The 15,468-nt window shown below is 45.7% G+C and overlaps 2 protein-coding genes across 2 annotated transcripts in view; one reads left to right on the top strand and one right to left on the bottom strand.

Annotated features, from left to right (window-relative positions):
- Nucleotides 1-15,468, top strand: part of SGIP1 (SH3GL interacting endocytic adaptor 1) — a 181,935-nt gene that overhangs the window by 5,927 nt on the left and 160,540 nt on the right. The window contains exons 2-3 of the mRNA XM_075936181.1: nt 12,608-12,725; nt 13,100-13,144. Of these exons, the coding sequence (XP_075792296.1) occupies nt 13,135-13,144 (10 nt within the window). The 5' untranslated portion in view covers nt 12,608-12,725; nt 13,100-13,134. The remainder of the gene's footprint in view (nt 1-12,607; nt 12,726-13,099; nt 13,145-15,468) is intronic.
- Nucleotides 1,386-3,563, bottom strand: LOC142830638 (uncharacterized). The gene is made up of 3 exons (XM_075937115.1): nt 2,613-3,563; nt 1,818-2,268; nt 1,386-1,401 (listed from the first exon to the last, which is right to left on the bottom strand). The coding sequence occupies exons 1-3, from the start codon at nt 3,181-3,183 to the stop codon at nt 1,386-1,388; spliced, it is 1,038 nt and encodes a 345-aa protein (XP_075793230.1). The 5' UTR covers nt 3,184-3,563.

Raw genomic sequence — 15,468 nt, forward strand, 5'->3', positions numbered from 1 at the left:
AAGTGTTGCTGCATCTGCATGACACAGTCATGAGGCTCCTTCCTCATCTGGACCCAGACCAGAGGTACGAAGGGATCGTCCGTCAAGCAGCCATACTGCCCTTGCCTCCAAACTTCTTTGTGGACAGGCGTGTTTGGAGGCTTGACACCAGCTCTGACTGGTGGGACCGGCTCGTGATGGAGCTCTGGGATGACCAAGAGTGGCTACGCAACTTCCGGATGCGAAAGACCACTTTCCAGGAGCTGTGTACCTGGCTCGCCCCTGCTCTGCAACGGCAAGACACCCACCTGCGGCCCGCTATCCCCCTGGAAAAGAGGGTCGCCATTGCCCTCTGGAAGCTGGCAACCCCCGACAGCTACCGCTCCGTGGGACACCAATTTGGAGTGGGCAGGTCTACTGTTGGATCCATCCTGATGGAGGTAAGTCATTGTCTGGGGACAGTCACAGTTTGGGGTGGGAGGAAGGGAGACTGTCAGGAAGGGCAAAGTGGAGTGTGAGTGGGAGGGAGCTCCTCCACTCACCCTGAATTGTTGGGGGGGGGGGTTCTGAGGAGGGGATTCCCGGGGTGTTTGAGAGGGAAGGTGGGTGGTGGGTTCTCCTCCTAAGAGATAAGGCACCCCTTCTAACATTTTGTTGTCTGTCTCGTTCTGCAGGTGGTGAGGGCCATCAATTCGGAGCTGCTCAACAGGCTCATCTGTCTACCAGATCTGGACAGCGTCATGGCCGGCTTTGCTGCCCTTGGCTTCCCGAATTGTGGAGGAGCGCTCGATGGAACACACATTCCAATCCGTGCACCGCCCCATCGAGCAGCCCAATTCATTAACAGAAAGGGCTACTTTTCTATGGTCCTCCAGGCCCTGGTCGACCATCGTGGCCAGTTTTCAGACATTTGTGTTGGGTGGTCAGGGCGGGCACATGATGCCCGCATCTTCAGGGACTCGTACCTCTACCGGAGGCTTCAGGCAGGAACACTTTTCCCGCATCACGACTTTGCAGTTGGGGATGTGCACATGCCGGTGTGCATAGTGGCTGATGCGGCCTACCCCCTGATGCCGTGGCTGATGAAGCCCTACACCGGCCACCTGGATGCGAGCAAGGAGCAGTTTAATGCTCACCTTAACCAGGCTCGCAACCAGGTGGAATGTGCATTCGGACGTTTAAAAGGCAGATTCCGGTGCTTGCTCACACGCCTAGACATGGGGGAGAGCGACATCCCTGAGGTGGTGGCTGCGTGTTGCGTTCTCCATAACCTGGTGGAGAGGAAAGGGGAGGCCTTCCTACCAGGGTGGGGTACAGGTGCTGATGGCCAGGAGAGGCACTTTGCCCAGCCCCGGACAGCTGCCATCCGCCAGGCTCACCGGTCTGCTGTTTGCATCCAGGAGGCCCTAGGGGGGGGCAATTCTCAAGTGGAGGCCACTGACTCTACTGAGGGGCTTCTGCCTGGGGACTGGGCCCTGGCCCAAAAGAAGCTTCCCTCCACAACCCATCTCCTGACCCTGTTTGGAGAAATCATTAACACCAGGGTTTGTCTCAAAATAATAAGTTCTGTTTTATTTTTTTAAATATCACTCAAAAAATAGTATAACTGTTGCAAACATAAAAAAGCTTTTGTTCATTTTTGATGTAGAAAAAACTATGTACAATAAACATTTTGTTGAACACTTTTTGTCATTTAACTGGGGTGATGGGGGGTTCTTGAAACCTGGAGGGGGGAAGGGGACTTGAAACCTGGAGGGCGGAAGGGGATCAGGTTGCACGGTGCTTGCCTGATCTCAGTCTCCTGCCTGGGCCTCGTGTTCGGGGTCCACCATGGCCACGGGATCGGGTGGTGCACCGGTCGGTTGGCTGGATAGGATGCTCTTGGGACGGGGAGGCCAGGGGGAGAGAGGGGCTGGGGAACTGGGGGGGCTGGGGGAGAGGGAGGTCCAAGGGGGGAAAGGGATGCTGTTGTGGAAGGGGGGTTTGGTGGGGCGGGGTCATGGGGTGCTGGAGGAGCAGGACCAGGCACAGGAGCAGGCAAGCCGCAGACCTCCCTGAGAGTGGCAGTCAGGGACGTGCGCTGCTGGACCAGCTCCTCCATCAGCCGGTCACGCCACCGATCCTCTGCCTCCGCCCTCTCTCGCAGGATGGAGTTGAGCTCCTGCACGGCCTCCACATGCTGCCTCAGGATGTCCGCATACACACGCCTGTGTCTGCGGCTCCCATGTCCCCGAGATGGAGATGGAGGTGGGGCTGGGGTGCTGCGGCCCTCTTGCACGGCTGGTCCGGCTGTGGAGGAAAAGAAGAAGACACAATCAGTCCTAAAAAACTGGACTCTGTAGCACTTAAAATACTAACAGGATGGTTTATTAGGGGATGAGCTTTTGTGGGCCAGACCCACTTCCTCAGATCAGAGTAACACGGCTACATTTCTATCACAATCAGTCATGTGTGCAACAGCTGTCCAAAAGGGCATGCCCTCTCCTTGAGACAGGGGAATCAGACATTCTGAAGGTAACACTATGTGTGACCTGGGCATCAGCCTGAGCATGACAGGTTTCCCTTGTGCATCACCCACTGTGCACCCACCTACCTCCCCCCCCGCCGGTGTTACACAACCTCACTGCACTCACCTGCTGCTTCATCTCCTGCGCCAGATGACACCTGGGAGGCCTCTGGGGTCTGGGTGACTGGCTCCAGGGTGAGGGTCGCCGTCTCCTCACTGTCCTCCTCTGGCACCATGTCCCCGTCTCCTGAGTGCTCTGGGTCCTGCTCTGGCGCGTCCACCACAGGGTCTGCCAAGCCTGACTGGACGAAACGCCGTGGTGTGCGTGCTTCACCACCACCACCCAGGATCTGGTCCAGCTCACTGTAGTAAGGGCAGTAGTAGGGGGCTGCACCAGAATGGGAGCTCTCCTCCCTGGCCTTGACATATCCTTGGCGCAGCTCTTTAACTTTGGAGCGTACCTGGTCCTGGGTGCGGGGGTAGTGTCCCTTCTGGGCCAGGGCCTCTGCCATGCGGCCATAAATGTCCGCATTTCGCCGCCTGCTTTTGAGGGCTTGTAAGGCCTCCTCCTCTCCCCAGAGCTCCAGAAGGGTCTTGAGCTCTGGCCCAGACCATGATGGTGCCCGGCGTTTGGAGCCCCTGGCTGGGTCCCCAGAAGGCTCTCTGGAAGGGCCAGGAGGGTCTTGGGGCTGGGACATGCTGCACCTAAGTAGCTGTGTGCTCTGGCTCCTTTGCTGCAACAAGTGGCTGTGAGGGTGCCTGTCCCTTTAAGAAATGGCTGCAGACAGGAACCAGAGACATGCAACCCATGCCCCAGATTGTCCACCAGGGCTTCTTCCTGGAGGCCAGTATTTTCGAAAAAATGGCCTCCCCACGTCCACACTCACTTATTTTCGACGGATCTCCGTCGAAAAAGGCGTTCTTCCTCGTGCAATGAGGTTTACCGCCGTCGAAAGAAAAGCCGCGTTCTTTCGATTTAATTTCGAAAGAACGCGGCTGTAGTCTAGACGCAGGTGAAGTTTTTTCGAAAAAAGGCTACTTTTTTCGAAAAAACCCCTGAGTCTGGACACAGCCTAGCTGTTTACGTTGTGATGGCTTGGCACTGATTGTGTAGCTTTTTCATTACCAAGGACAATAGCACTTTGCTCAGATGTAGTGCTTCTCTTAAAGCACTTTACAAAGGAGTTCATTGTGATTATTCCCATTTTACAGATGAGTCAACTGAGGCACAAAGAAGAACTCACTTCCCTGAGGGCATCTAGCAAAGCAGTGAGAGTCAGGAACTGCCACTGGGTCTCTGGAGTCTCTATCCACTAGGAGGTGCTGTCTCCTCTATAAAGTAAGACTAGCATTGCATGCTGATACAACAATAAGACTGCTGCTGTCACCTTCCAATACCTTCCTTAAACTAATGAAATAAATGTCAAAGTAATATGGGGAGCACTGCACCTTTCAGAAATAAAACTCTGACAAATTCTGGGCTGCTTCTATAACTCTATTGACAGTAAATATAATTCATTGGTCTGTTACCCAGCATGGGATACAAGTTTGTAGTAAAAGTCCTGCTTATTTTTACTTGTTTAGAAATATTGATCGGAATACAAATCCTGCAAAACAAGGCACCATGTGTTTGTTTGTCTGTTTTTTAATATAGTGAACAACAGGATATATATTGTCAGATTGAATTTTACAAACTGGAAATATAGTTACACAGCACTGAATTCATGAAAACAGCACGTGTTGAATGGTGCTAGTTTAAAAATGCTGTAATTATTTCAAAGAATTTAACTGTGTGGCACTGCAGACAGGTTTAACATTTTCTGTCTTGTTAGATTAAGTGGGACATGCATCCCTGACTGTAAGTCCACTGAACACAGAAGCCATACCAGGGAGGAATCTGACCCACTTATTTTTAACTAGATCTGTTTGTTTATTTTTTTTGCAGTCTGCATAGTGAATGGAGAGTTAACTTGCAAATTTTAAAAAATCAATACAAATCTCTTCTTAATGCTTACCGAATTGCTCAGGTATTCTATACAGACAACTCTAGATTTTTAGGGTGTGTGTGTGTGTGTGTGTGTGTGTGTGTGTCTGTGTGTGTGTGTGTAAATCAATATAGAGGAAGGTAGGTAAATAATAGAAAATAGATTTGGTATGCTGTTGGTTGCACACAGCGTAAGTGAATTAAAGAACTACAGGCACTTTTGGAACCATTAGGAACAATACAGGTACTCCCTGTTAAGATACCCATGGGCAATTTTATTAATGATAATGAGCTCTGATGTTAGAAAACACACATAGCATCATGGGGGTGGTCTATCCAGAACAGAAGTGTTGGGTATGCTGCATACACTGCAAGATGATATAACCAGATTAAAAGCCATGAACACTGAATGCAGTGAGCTGATCTGTCTTAGGAAAAAGGCCACATAGCTTACAGACACAGCGGGCCAATCTATTTGAGAGAGGTCACCACAGCTAACCTTCTAGCAGCCCTTTTTGGAATGTTCTCCTCACCTGCTTAAATACCTCCAAGGCCTTTGAAAGTGTTGTGTAATTATGTTCCAGCTGCACAGGTACACTGCCTTGGAATGGACATGTATAAAGAACAGTTATCCAGCCCCATGCAAAACTGGTCTTACCTGCTCACATGGTACATTACCCATGGCTTTTTTAATAGAAAACTTAGTTGTAGCATTAGTCTTCCAAGTTCAAGGCCAATCTTTGACATTTCCTTCTGATCCTTTTTTTTTCCCATACTTAACTGGCTTCCTCAATGACGTCTTAATTGCTTTGTGCCATTTTAATGATTATATAGAACAAAAATAAATAAAGCCACTGGGGGACTTGAGACAGCACAGAACTCCTGTGGCATTTCCAAAGGAAATGTCGATGTGAAGCTAAGTGCAGGTACTATGAGAAATTAGATGTGAGAGCCGTGAACTCTTTAGGGAAGGGATGGTGTCTTTGTATGTCTCCATACAGTATCTAATGAAACAGGGCCTCAACTCTGATTGGGGCCTTTGGGTGCTGGTGCAGTGTAAGTTCAGTATTATTTAATATACATCAGTGCTGTTCATGTATTTGTGATGCTTTCATAAAACACACTGCTCAGTAGTGTTAACAGTGCTGTTGTATCACTGGACCATCATTAGAAGGTCTTTGGACAGGCGTCTAAAGCTCACAGCCTCCTAAAAGTTGTTCTTCTTTGAGGAATGTCCCCATGGCTGCTCCCCCTTGAGGTGCGCTGGCACTGCTGTGCCTCTACTCTGAGATTTATGACAGTAGTGCCCCCCCGGTCAGCTGTGCACGCGACATATGAAATGGCTATCCCACGCATACAGCCAACCACCTACTCAGCTCCTTTCTGACTGGCGCTGGCTTCTGTTGGCAGCAGAGCAGTTTCCCTTAATTTTACCTTGTTGTTAGCTCTTGGATAGAGTTGATAGTTACTTGTTTATTAGCATAGTTGAGCTCATTACTGTAGTTTAAAATTTATTTTTCCTTTTTGTTAAACTGCGATTTATTATACTGCAGATAGATAGCTGCTGTCCCACTGCTCAGAGAGCGCTCGGAAGAGACTTTTTACTGAGATATGCCTGGCTCATCTGGATTTTAAAAAGTGTAAGAACTGCAGGCCGTCCGTTTCCATATCAGATGAACACTCAGAGTGTGTCTGCGGTGGGGGAGGAGCACGACATGGAACAGTGCCCTCAGTTAAAAAGTTAACAACTAGAACAAGAAAAGCAAGGAAACTCCAGCTAAAAGTTATTTGCATGGAAAAAACCTCATGGTCTGCCTCAGACCCTGCACAAGCCATGCCACACAGGCATGAATCCCCTGGAGTGGCATCTGAGAGAGCAGTTCCGACCAGGTCAAATCCCAGGGACCAGGAAAGGGCTCAAATGTCCATAACAAGGCGCCATTCTTTCTTGGGGTCTGACTCCCCAGCAAGGAAGTGCTCGCAAAATAAAAAGTCTGTCTCCGGGCGCCAGACTATCACTAAGTTCAATTAAAGTACATCTCACTGCTATAAAGTGTCACTACATCTGCCAATACAGGGCTAGTCTGTCTTCACTCACCCATCCATCAAGAGATTCCTCCAGGGGCTACACAATATATTTCCACCATGAAGAGACCCAATTCCACTCTGAGACCTCAGCCTCGTCCTCAGAACACTCCTAGACAAGCCCTTTGAGCCATTAGCCACCTGTTCCCTTCTACATCTGTCAATGAAGATTGCCTCTTTAATTGCAATCACCTCTGCAAGAAGAGTGGGTGAGCTAGGAGCACTAATGGCAGACCCTCCATACACAATACTTCATAAGGACAGAGTGGTCCTCTGTACTCACCCCAAATTTCTCCCAAAAGTGCTTGCCTCATTCCACTGTAACAAACCTATATACTTACCTGTCTTCTTCCCTAAACCCCACAAGGACCACAGAGTAAGGGTGCTTCACACCCTTAACGTCTTCAGGTCAGTCGCCTTTTACTTAGAACGCACGGATCCCTTTTGCAAATCTCTGCGACTTTTTGTGTCCTCTATAGAAAGATCAAAAGGGTTACCTATATCCGAACAAAGGCTGTCTCAATGGATCTCTGGCTGCATACATCTAGCTTACAACATAGTCCAAAAGGAGCCCCTGTCGATCATACTAGCTCACTCCACAAGGCCAATGGCAGCAACAGCTTTCCTCAGGGATGTACCAACAGAAGAAATCTGCAAAGCTGCCACGTGGGTTCAGCACACACCTTCACGCAGCGCTATGCCATCCAGTTTTTTGTGAATGAGGATACGTGTTTTGGCTGAACAGTACATTGAGTCACCTCAGGATACTCCTTGAAGAAGAGAAAGTTATTCACCAATTGCAGTAACTGGAGTTCTTCTAGATGGTTGTCCCCGGGGGTGCTCCACCAGCCACCCTCCTCCCCTCTGCTTCGGATCCAACTACATCCGGGTCCGAGAAGGAACTGAGGAGGAGGTTGGCTGTACGCGTGGGATAGCTGTTTCAAATGTTGCGCACCGGCATTGCATGTGTACAGCCAACCGGGGGGGCACTGCCATCACAAATCTCTGATTAGAGGCGCAGCAATGCTGGTGCACCTCAAGGTGGAGTACCCATGGGGACAGCCACCTCGAAGAACTCCAGTTACTGCATCAGATGAGTATCCTTCCCTTCCTTCCTTTACCCCTCTGACTTGTTCATTTAAAGCATGTCTACCCTGCAATAATAGACCAATGGCTTCACTCTGGCTGGCCTGGGTCAGCTGTCTGATAGGGCGCAGGACGTGGGGACTAAAACTGTGGTATAGTGACATTTGAGACTGGGCCAGTGGAGTCTGAACTTTGAGACCCAGCGAGGAGCATGTCTCAGAACCAGGCCAGCTCAAACCCAACTGGCAACGCTGCAACTGTTAGCCCTGCTGCCTATGTCAGTTGACCCAGGCTTGGAGACTTGTTGTTGCAGGATTTTTACTACAGTGTAGACACACGCTTAGAATGTGTTTTTTGTGCCTCTGAAAGATTGCCATCAACACAGGCGTTTCTGCAGTCCAAGGCTGTTCCTTAGGCATACGCAGCTGTGTAGGGCACCACAGTTCAGTAAGCTGCATCAAGATTGGCATGATTTTCTGGAAATGCTTTTAACGGAAAAGTTTTCTGTTAAAAGCATTTTCGGAACAGAGTGTCTAGATTGGCACGGATGCTTTTCTGCAAAAGCACTTTTTGCGGAAAAGCGTCCGTGGCAATCTAGACATGCTTTAGCGCAAAAAAGCCCCGATCGCCATTTTCACGATCGGGGCTTTTTTGCGGAAAACAAATCTGAGCTGTCTACACTGGCCCTTTTGCGCAAAAGCTTTGCGCAAAAGGGACTTTTGCCTGAACAGGAGCAGAATAGTATTTCCGCAACAAGCACTGATTTCTTACAGTAGGAAGTCAGTGCTTTTGCGGAAATTCAAGCGGCCAGTGTAGGCTGCTGGCAAGTTTTTCCAGAAAAGCGGCTGATTTTCTGGAAAAACTGGCCAGTCTAGACACAGCCGTAGTGTTTTATGCTGAGGGCCACTTCCAACTCCAGTTCGTCCAGCCCACTTCCCCTACTCCATCTCCCAGCCCCGTTAACCGCCATCACTTGCTCTCTCCTCCCCCACTTCACCTGCCAGTCCACAGTTTTGGCAGGCTGCTCTGCCTCCTGTCCTGCAACTTCACCTGGCCCTGCTACTCAATATGCCTGCTCTCCACCACTCTCCCTACCCTCCTCTTGCACCCCAAACCCAGCTCCTGTCCTACAGCTCTGAGCACAGCCCTACCCCATAGAGTGGTGCTCTCCCCCCCCACAGGGTGAGTGCAGATGCTTGAGCTGCGTAAGACACCAAAAAATCTTAAGGATGGCCCTGCTCTAGTCATACGTATTGCTGGTAACCACAGATGTGTACTCTATAAGGTGATAAATGATGATTGAAGTGTTGCAGTCCTGGGTAAAGTACATAATCTGTTCATCCCAAGAAGCGCTTGTGATACTCTTAAATGCAAAGAGAACTTGTTACTAGTAGAATCATAGGTTCATAAAAGAGGCTGTGCCTTTATATTAAAAAGAGAATAAAATGGGCACATTAATAGAGAATGACAAGTGCAGTGTGACATGTTTACCAGAATATAAAAGGACTTTCAAAAGATGGCCAGACTCCTTTCCTTTCTTGGTGATGCTACAATTCCTATGATCCACACAAATTCAACATGCTTCTTAACCGATTGTATTATAAGCCCCAAGTACCCAAAGGATTTCTCACAACAACGTGGTCGACTTAGGGTGCACGTTGTGGAAGAGTCTCAACTCTTTCCTGTGAAAAGTAAAGAGCTGTTTCTTCAGCCTATTTTCTGATTAGGGTATATTGTCAGGTGAAGTCGGGGTTAGTGACAAAGTCCCTGAAGTTTTATGTGGGTGGAAGTGTCCCTCTCTGACATTTCTGTTGTTCTGGAGACTAATATTAGTAAAATAGGTGCTGCCAAAGGAGGGGTTCTGAGAGCTATTGAACCAAACAGTAAACATTGTGTGTGACAAAAACCACTGCTAGCCAGCATGCATGGTGGTATCATCCCTAGTTCAGGCATCTCTGTGCTCAGGAATGGGGAAATGGTGCTGCTGCACCTGGGCCCAAGTCCCCCAAAGTTGACAGCCACCAGAGTTTCCTGTGGGGCAGAGGGTATGACTTTGGTACACACTGGTGAACCCTGAGAAGGTTGGCATTAGTTTTGTTGCCCAGGGGTTCATGTGGACATTCTATGCCATCCTTTCTTTTCCCTTTTTGAAGCATGGGTTCCAACAGACTCAAAACAAAACCGTCAATTGCTGAGTCAGTCAGGCTGACACACAAGATGGCAAAACCACCAAGTTAATGGAAAAAGGAAAAAAAAAAAAAGCAAACACTTTGATAAACTTCATCTGACTTGGTAACAAAACCTGAACATGGGTGAACCTGATATGATGGTCGGGATGGGTTATGAATGTTTCATGCAGCCATAGTGCTGAGTGCCTCATTCTGGGACTGGGCACCCATCAGCTCTCTCTCTCTCTCTCTCTAGTCTTTTATTGCCAAGTTTATTCTCTCAACTCTGTGCATATTTTATATTTATTCTTTGTAATATTTCTTTAAATACAGCAGTATTCCTGGGGAGAGTATTAGAAAATGGAGGTTTTAGGTTTATTTCAGGGTGAGTTTGTTCGACCATTCAATTCCTTAGACCAAAAGATAAGAGGTTGAAGTTTCTGGGTTTTTAGAGAACTTAAAATTTTGTTTTTAGTTTAAAGCAATTGATTCAATTTAAATGTGTGTAGGTGTTTTCGAGTGCAAAAAGTAGAGGTGAGTGGCAGGATGGATTTCTGGCTGGGACATTGGTCTGGGCTGCTGCGGATCTGGATTCAGTATTTGTCTTTGCCACATTTTCTGTATGACAGTGGTCAAATTGAGCCAAACTGTAAAACCCTGCTCAGCAACGGGACAGTTAAATGACCTTGGCCAGACAGTTACTCTTTTTCTCAGTTTCCTATACATAAAATAGGGACAATACTTCCTTTCTCCTCATCCCTTTGTCTGTCTTGACTAGACTGTAAATTTACAGAGTATATTAATAACTGGTACTCTTTCCTTTAGGTGAGTGTTTCCACACTAAGTAGATCACTTGCTGGTAGTCTGCAGGTGCTAACTCCTTATCGCTGTCTACTATGTGGCATTCATAGAAAGCTAAATCTATTTTACATGCTTTCCTAATATTACTTGAGCTATGCTGTAGTTGCTGCTGGATTGTCATTTCTTCAATGGAAGGAAAATGTGCTCCCTACTAAAGTGTGTTCCATGCCATAGAAAAGTTTTGGGAGCTGCAATGTTAGGTTTCTATCTAGGGGTTGGGAGAGCTGCTTTTCTGTCTGTAAAAGTCAAAGAAATCATCACAAGCTGAGGCAAGTGGAAAGAGGTCCCAAAGCAGACCAATCAGGGGTATGTATATTTATATAATCTCTATGATTAGAGCTTTTTTCTTTTTGTTTGTGGGGTTTTTTCTCCTTTATTATAATAAACCCTGTCATGGTTAAATACAAATGTCCCACCTTGTTGGTGTGATTCTAAAAAAGGAACACAGAACACTTATATGTACTGGAGCTGCACTGTATCAGGCAGATGGCATGGCCTAGAGGTATGTTGGAGTTGGTCAGACATGTTTGAGGCTCTCTCTCCCAATCCATCCATCACTTAAATAACTTTTGGCATTGACAGTCATCGTCTCCTCTTAACCTGAGACACTTAATCTCAGTCAGTTTAGTTAGCTAAGGCCCAAATTCTGTCCCAAAGAACTTGTGTTCTGCAACGTTCTACCTGTGGGCAGACCTCTGCACTGTAGCTGATTAATTCTGTAGTACTAGGCTAAAATCTTTGCCTGTCAGTGGAAGGAAATAGCAAGTGGTAATGCTCCAAGTGAGGATATGAGAGACGTCTCCATTTTCCTGAAGTTGTGGAAATAGCATATTTAACACAAAGTGTGGGGGAATTGGTAAGTATTTTCTTATTAGCAAATAATCTTTTCTGGTGTTTTGGGAAGGAAAGCAATTACATCTAAAGACGTATTGTGTCAAAGAGATAATGTGTAGTTTCAGTAACATGTCTGATGACTGATCTGAATGTGCTGACTCTCTCAAGCAGTTCTGCAAGCGTCTTTTTTTTAAAAATATTGTATTCTTTCCTGACCCATCTGTCTTGATTTAAAATTTACATAGTAAACAATGACTACAGAAACATTAAAGACACACATTATGGCAAGAGAAAACTCGGGATAAAGATAGACTCAGATACTGATGTGATGGTTTCTACAGAAAATCTATAGGTAGAAAGATATAAATGCCAGAGAAACTCATGAGAGGTAGCAGTTTGCTTTTCTAACAATACTTTCCCAGCTTACAGTATCTGACTCAAGTGGAGTCCTACAGGAAAATGAATTCAACATGCTTGGTGGTGGTGGGGTAAAGCTGTTGTCTGAGCATTTCACACACAGACAATACTATGAGAGATGACTGTGATAGCTGCTTGAAGCTAATACAGGTTGTGAGGGTTTTTTTGGGAGGGGGGGGGTTGGATTGTGTATAAATGAATGTCTGCAATCCACTGTCCGTACCTTTTGGTTTTTCCCTCCCCCGACCTCAGACCTCACCCCTGAAATTGTCATGCATTTGCAGTCTAAGCTGAGAGCCCCACTCCCTTGTGTGTGTCTTTTGTTTCCTCTTTTTAATGGCAATTCCCTGCCCCTTTGGCTCTGATGCTGTTCATGCGAAATTAATTCCAAGGCTGTCTTGAAGGCGGGTCCGGGTGAAATTTTTTTTCTGCATCATCCTTTTGGGGATAATTGTTTATGATATGACGTCAGTCCAATTGATTTTTCTCTTGAATGGCTGAGGGAGAGAAGAGGGATCAGCAGACACAAAAGTGAAGCAAAGCCACTGCCTCTGTTTCAGAGAGATACAGAAGCTGATGTTCTGAATGCACTGATATTATTAGAACACAATTGCTCTGAATGGAGGGAGCCATGCAATGCTAGTAAAATCTGATTACTTATTCAAACTATTTTTTTTTCTTTTGCAGTCCATCTTATGTGCACATTTCACGGCAGAGCCCTCTCTTAATCTGACAGTGGCTGATAATTAATCTTGTTCACCCAGCTGCTGCAATAGGATTAAAAAGAGGGGAAGTGCGTCACAAGGTACAAAAAGGGGTTATGTGTTTGGTGAAAGTGGGGGGAAAATGGGAAATGGGTTCTGCTGTTCTCAAGGGGTATTGTGTCAGGAGATGCAAGCAAGCTACCATGTGACGAGGTACAGAGCTGGAGGGATTGGCTGAGATGCTGGCAGGCGTGTGAGCCAAGCCAGCTCTCTTTCTCTCCCTTTCTCTTTCAGCATCCTTCTGTGATCCTGTAGGTGATATAGATACAGCAGCATCCATGGCCTGTTTTTTGCCTTAGCATTGTTTTCCATTTTGCTCTGACTGCTGCACGAATCAGGGATCTAAAGCATTTATTTTAAGGACTTACACTAAGCATCTGGTAACTGGAATTATATTTTCCTGGGTTTTTTTCAGGCTTCTTGGAAATTGAGGAATGCAATTCTGCCACCATGATGGAAGGTAGGTTATTCTGTCAGCATGTCTTGTAATATTCCTAGAGTTTTAAAAGCATTAATGGAGGGGTTATAAAAATGTGCTCTGTCTGAGTGAAGGAATTGTGTATATATTTCTCCTAAAATTCCTGTCTTGAAGCTTTGCAGAATTGGTATGTTGCAAATGATATAATGCACAGCGTGTTTAGTCTAATGCAGTGAATCCTCAGTACTGTGTGGTGTTCAAGATGGGCACATTTCTTTTATCACCCTGAGAGGATCAGGTTAAATACAGAAGCATTCATAGTAGTATAGAAATGTCCTGATCACAAAACAAATGTGAGTATGGGTGCGGTTATTTTGGCATTTTAAGATTATTTGATTTAGGTAGCAATTGATCACGTATGAGGAAACTCACTTTCTGAATTTGACCAGCCTTGTGTCAATGTCATTGAAAATGTTGCCCAGCGCAGATTCTGTAGATTTTCTTTTAAGTTTTTTCAGGATAGGATTTTGTTTGGTCACAGTCTCTAGTTTTAAGGATATGCTGCTGAATTATTTGCGGGGGATCAAATGCATTTGAATCCAAGGTGATATTTACCGTGATGTGTTTTTGGGTTGAAGATGCAGGCTTTTAACACTATGTATATATATTTGAGGTTCTTTACAGGCCTTTTATTTCTTTACAAAGCAATTGTAGCGTATTTAGGTACATAAGATGCTTTATGGCAGGGGTGGGGAAACCTAAGGCCTGGGGCCCGGATGCGGCCCCCAGCTTGCCTGGATCCGGCCCCAGAGGTTCGGGGCTTCCCCAGCATTGGGGCTGGAGCACACAATCTACTAGCCTGGGCCCCCCAAGACACTGGTGTGTGAAGGCAATGTGGGGAGTCTTTTTCCTTCTCTGGGGACACTGACTGATTTTTTTTTTCTGTGAATCAGTGGTCCCCAACCCAAAAAAGATTCCTCACCCCTGCTTTGTGGGAATATCACAAGGATGCCAGTCTGGGCATCATATAGCAAAAGCCTTCTGTTTCTTGAGCCTATTTGAAGCTATCATTTCTCCCTTCCCCCCCACCTCTGCAACATATATAAAGCTGTTTTTATGTTTTATTTTGAGCAAGAGGCTAGGAAAAGGAACTCATTTTTTAAAAAAATACAGAGTAGATACTTCATGGTCTTTAGTCAGATTCTTAGTCATTTTGCATTCTCTCGGATGATGACAGGAAGGGACTACCACCAATACAGTAACATGATCAGGGCATATATCAGCAGCTGTATGTAGACTGCAGTTCTTCTGGTTTTCACCCCATACAATGGTGCAAAAATATCAGCATTTCTAAAGATGACAGACAGGATTTTGTAATCTTTATAGTTAAATCTATTCTATATTCAATCTGCTATGGTACTCAGGCCAACTAAGAAAATAGCAATGCAGTTATCCTGCATATTGAACAGAGATCTTCAGGATTTGTTTTTAAATATTTACTATGAAATTTATGGAAATTGCTATACTGCATATTGATTTGCACATAACTGTTTTGTTCATAACACTTTATTGGGTATTTAGCTATTAAAAGAATTAAGGTTATTGCTGTCTGATTCTTTAACTTTAAAATATAGACACAAACTAGTATCACACAATTTTCAAAATGGTCTTCAATGGCCTCAGGCTTAAATCCCTTCCATTACCTCTAATTCATCAATGTGTGGTGTGGGTTTTCCCCCCCGCCCCTCTATCCCCCTGGAGTGTGGGTATGCGTGTTTAGTAGCAAGTCACTGAGGCTGTTGCAGGATTGAAAGGAATGGTTTAAATTTACATAACTTGTTTACACCATGTGTATTTCACAAGTGTGACTTAATTTCAAAATGAATTCATAAAAATAAATGTTCAGTTTTACTACTTTCCTTAAACTCTTTAGCAAACCTTGTGATTGCTCCCCCCCCCCCCCCGATATTTGTCTAGTGAATTACACAGTTCAGTGTGTTTTCTGGAGATGATACACTAATGTAAATCTTTGTTTTCCCCTTACAGTGTAGTCTGTGTCATCACAGACTGTCAGTTCAGTCCATTCTGATAAGCTTATCAAAGTGCTGCCTAAACTAAAATGAAGAATTAAATGAAGGCCTGTATTGAGCTTTATGGACAGTATTGGTATAGATTTAAAAGCTGCATCCTACACAGATTGTGTGCCTTACAGATAAAAGAGAAATAAAACTATAAATATAAAGGGTTTCTCTCTCTACCTCCCCTCCGCCCCCCCCCCCCCCCCATTGAGAGAAGAAATAACCTTTTAATAAAACACTTCTGCATTTTAAAGAAAGGAATTAACAATTGGAACTTTCCTATGTTGG

Source organism: Pelodiscus sinensis, chromosome 9 (assembly GCF_049634645.1).
Source record: "Pelodiscus sinensis isolate JC-2024 chromosome 9, ASM4963464v1, whole genome shotgun sequence".
NCBI classification, from domain to species: Eukaryota; Metazoa; Chordata; order Testudines; family Trionychidae; genus Pelodiscus; species Pelodiscus sinensis.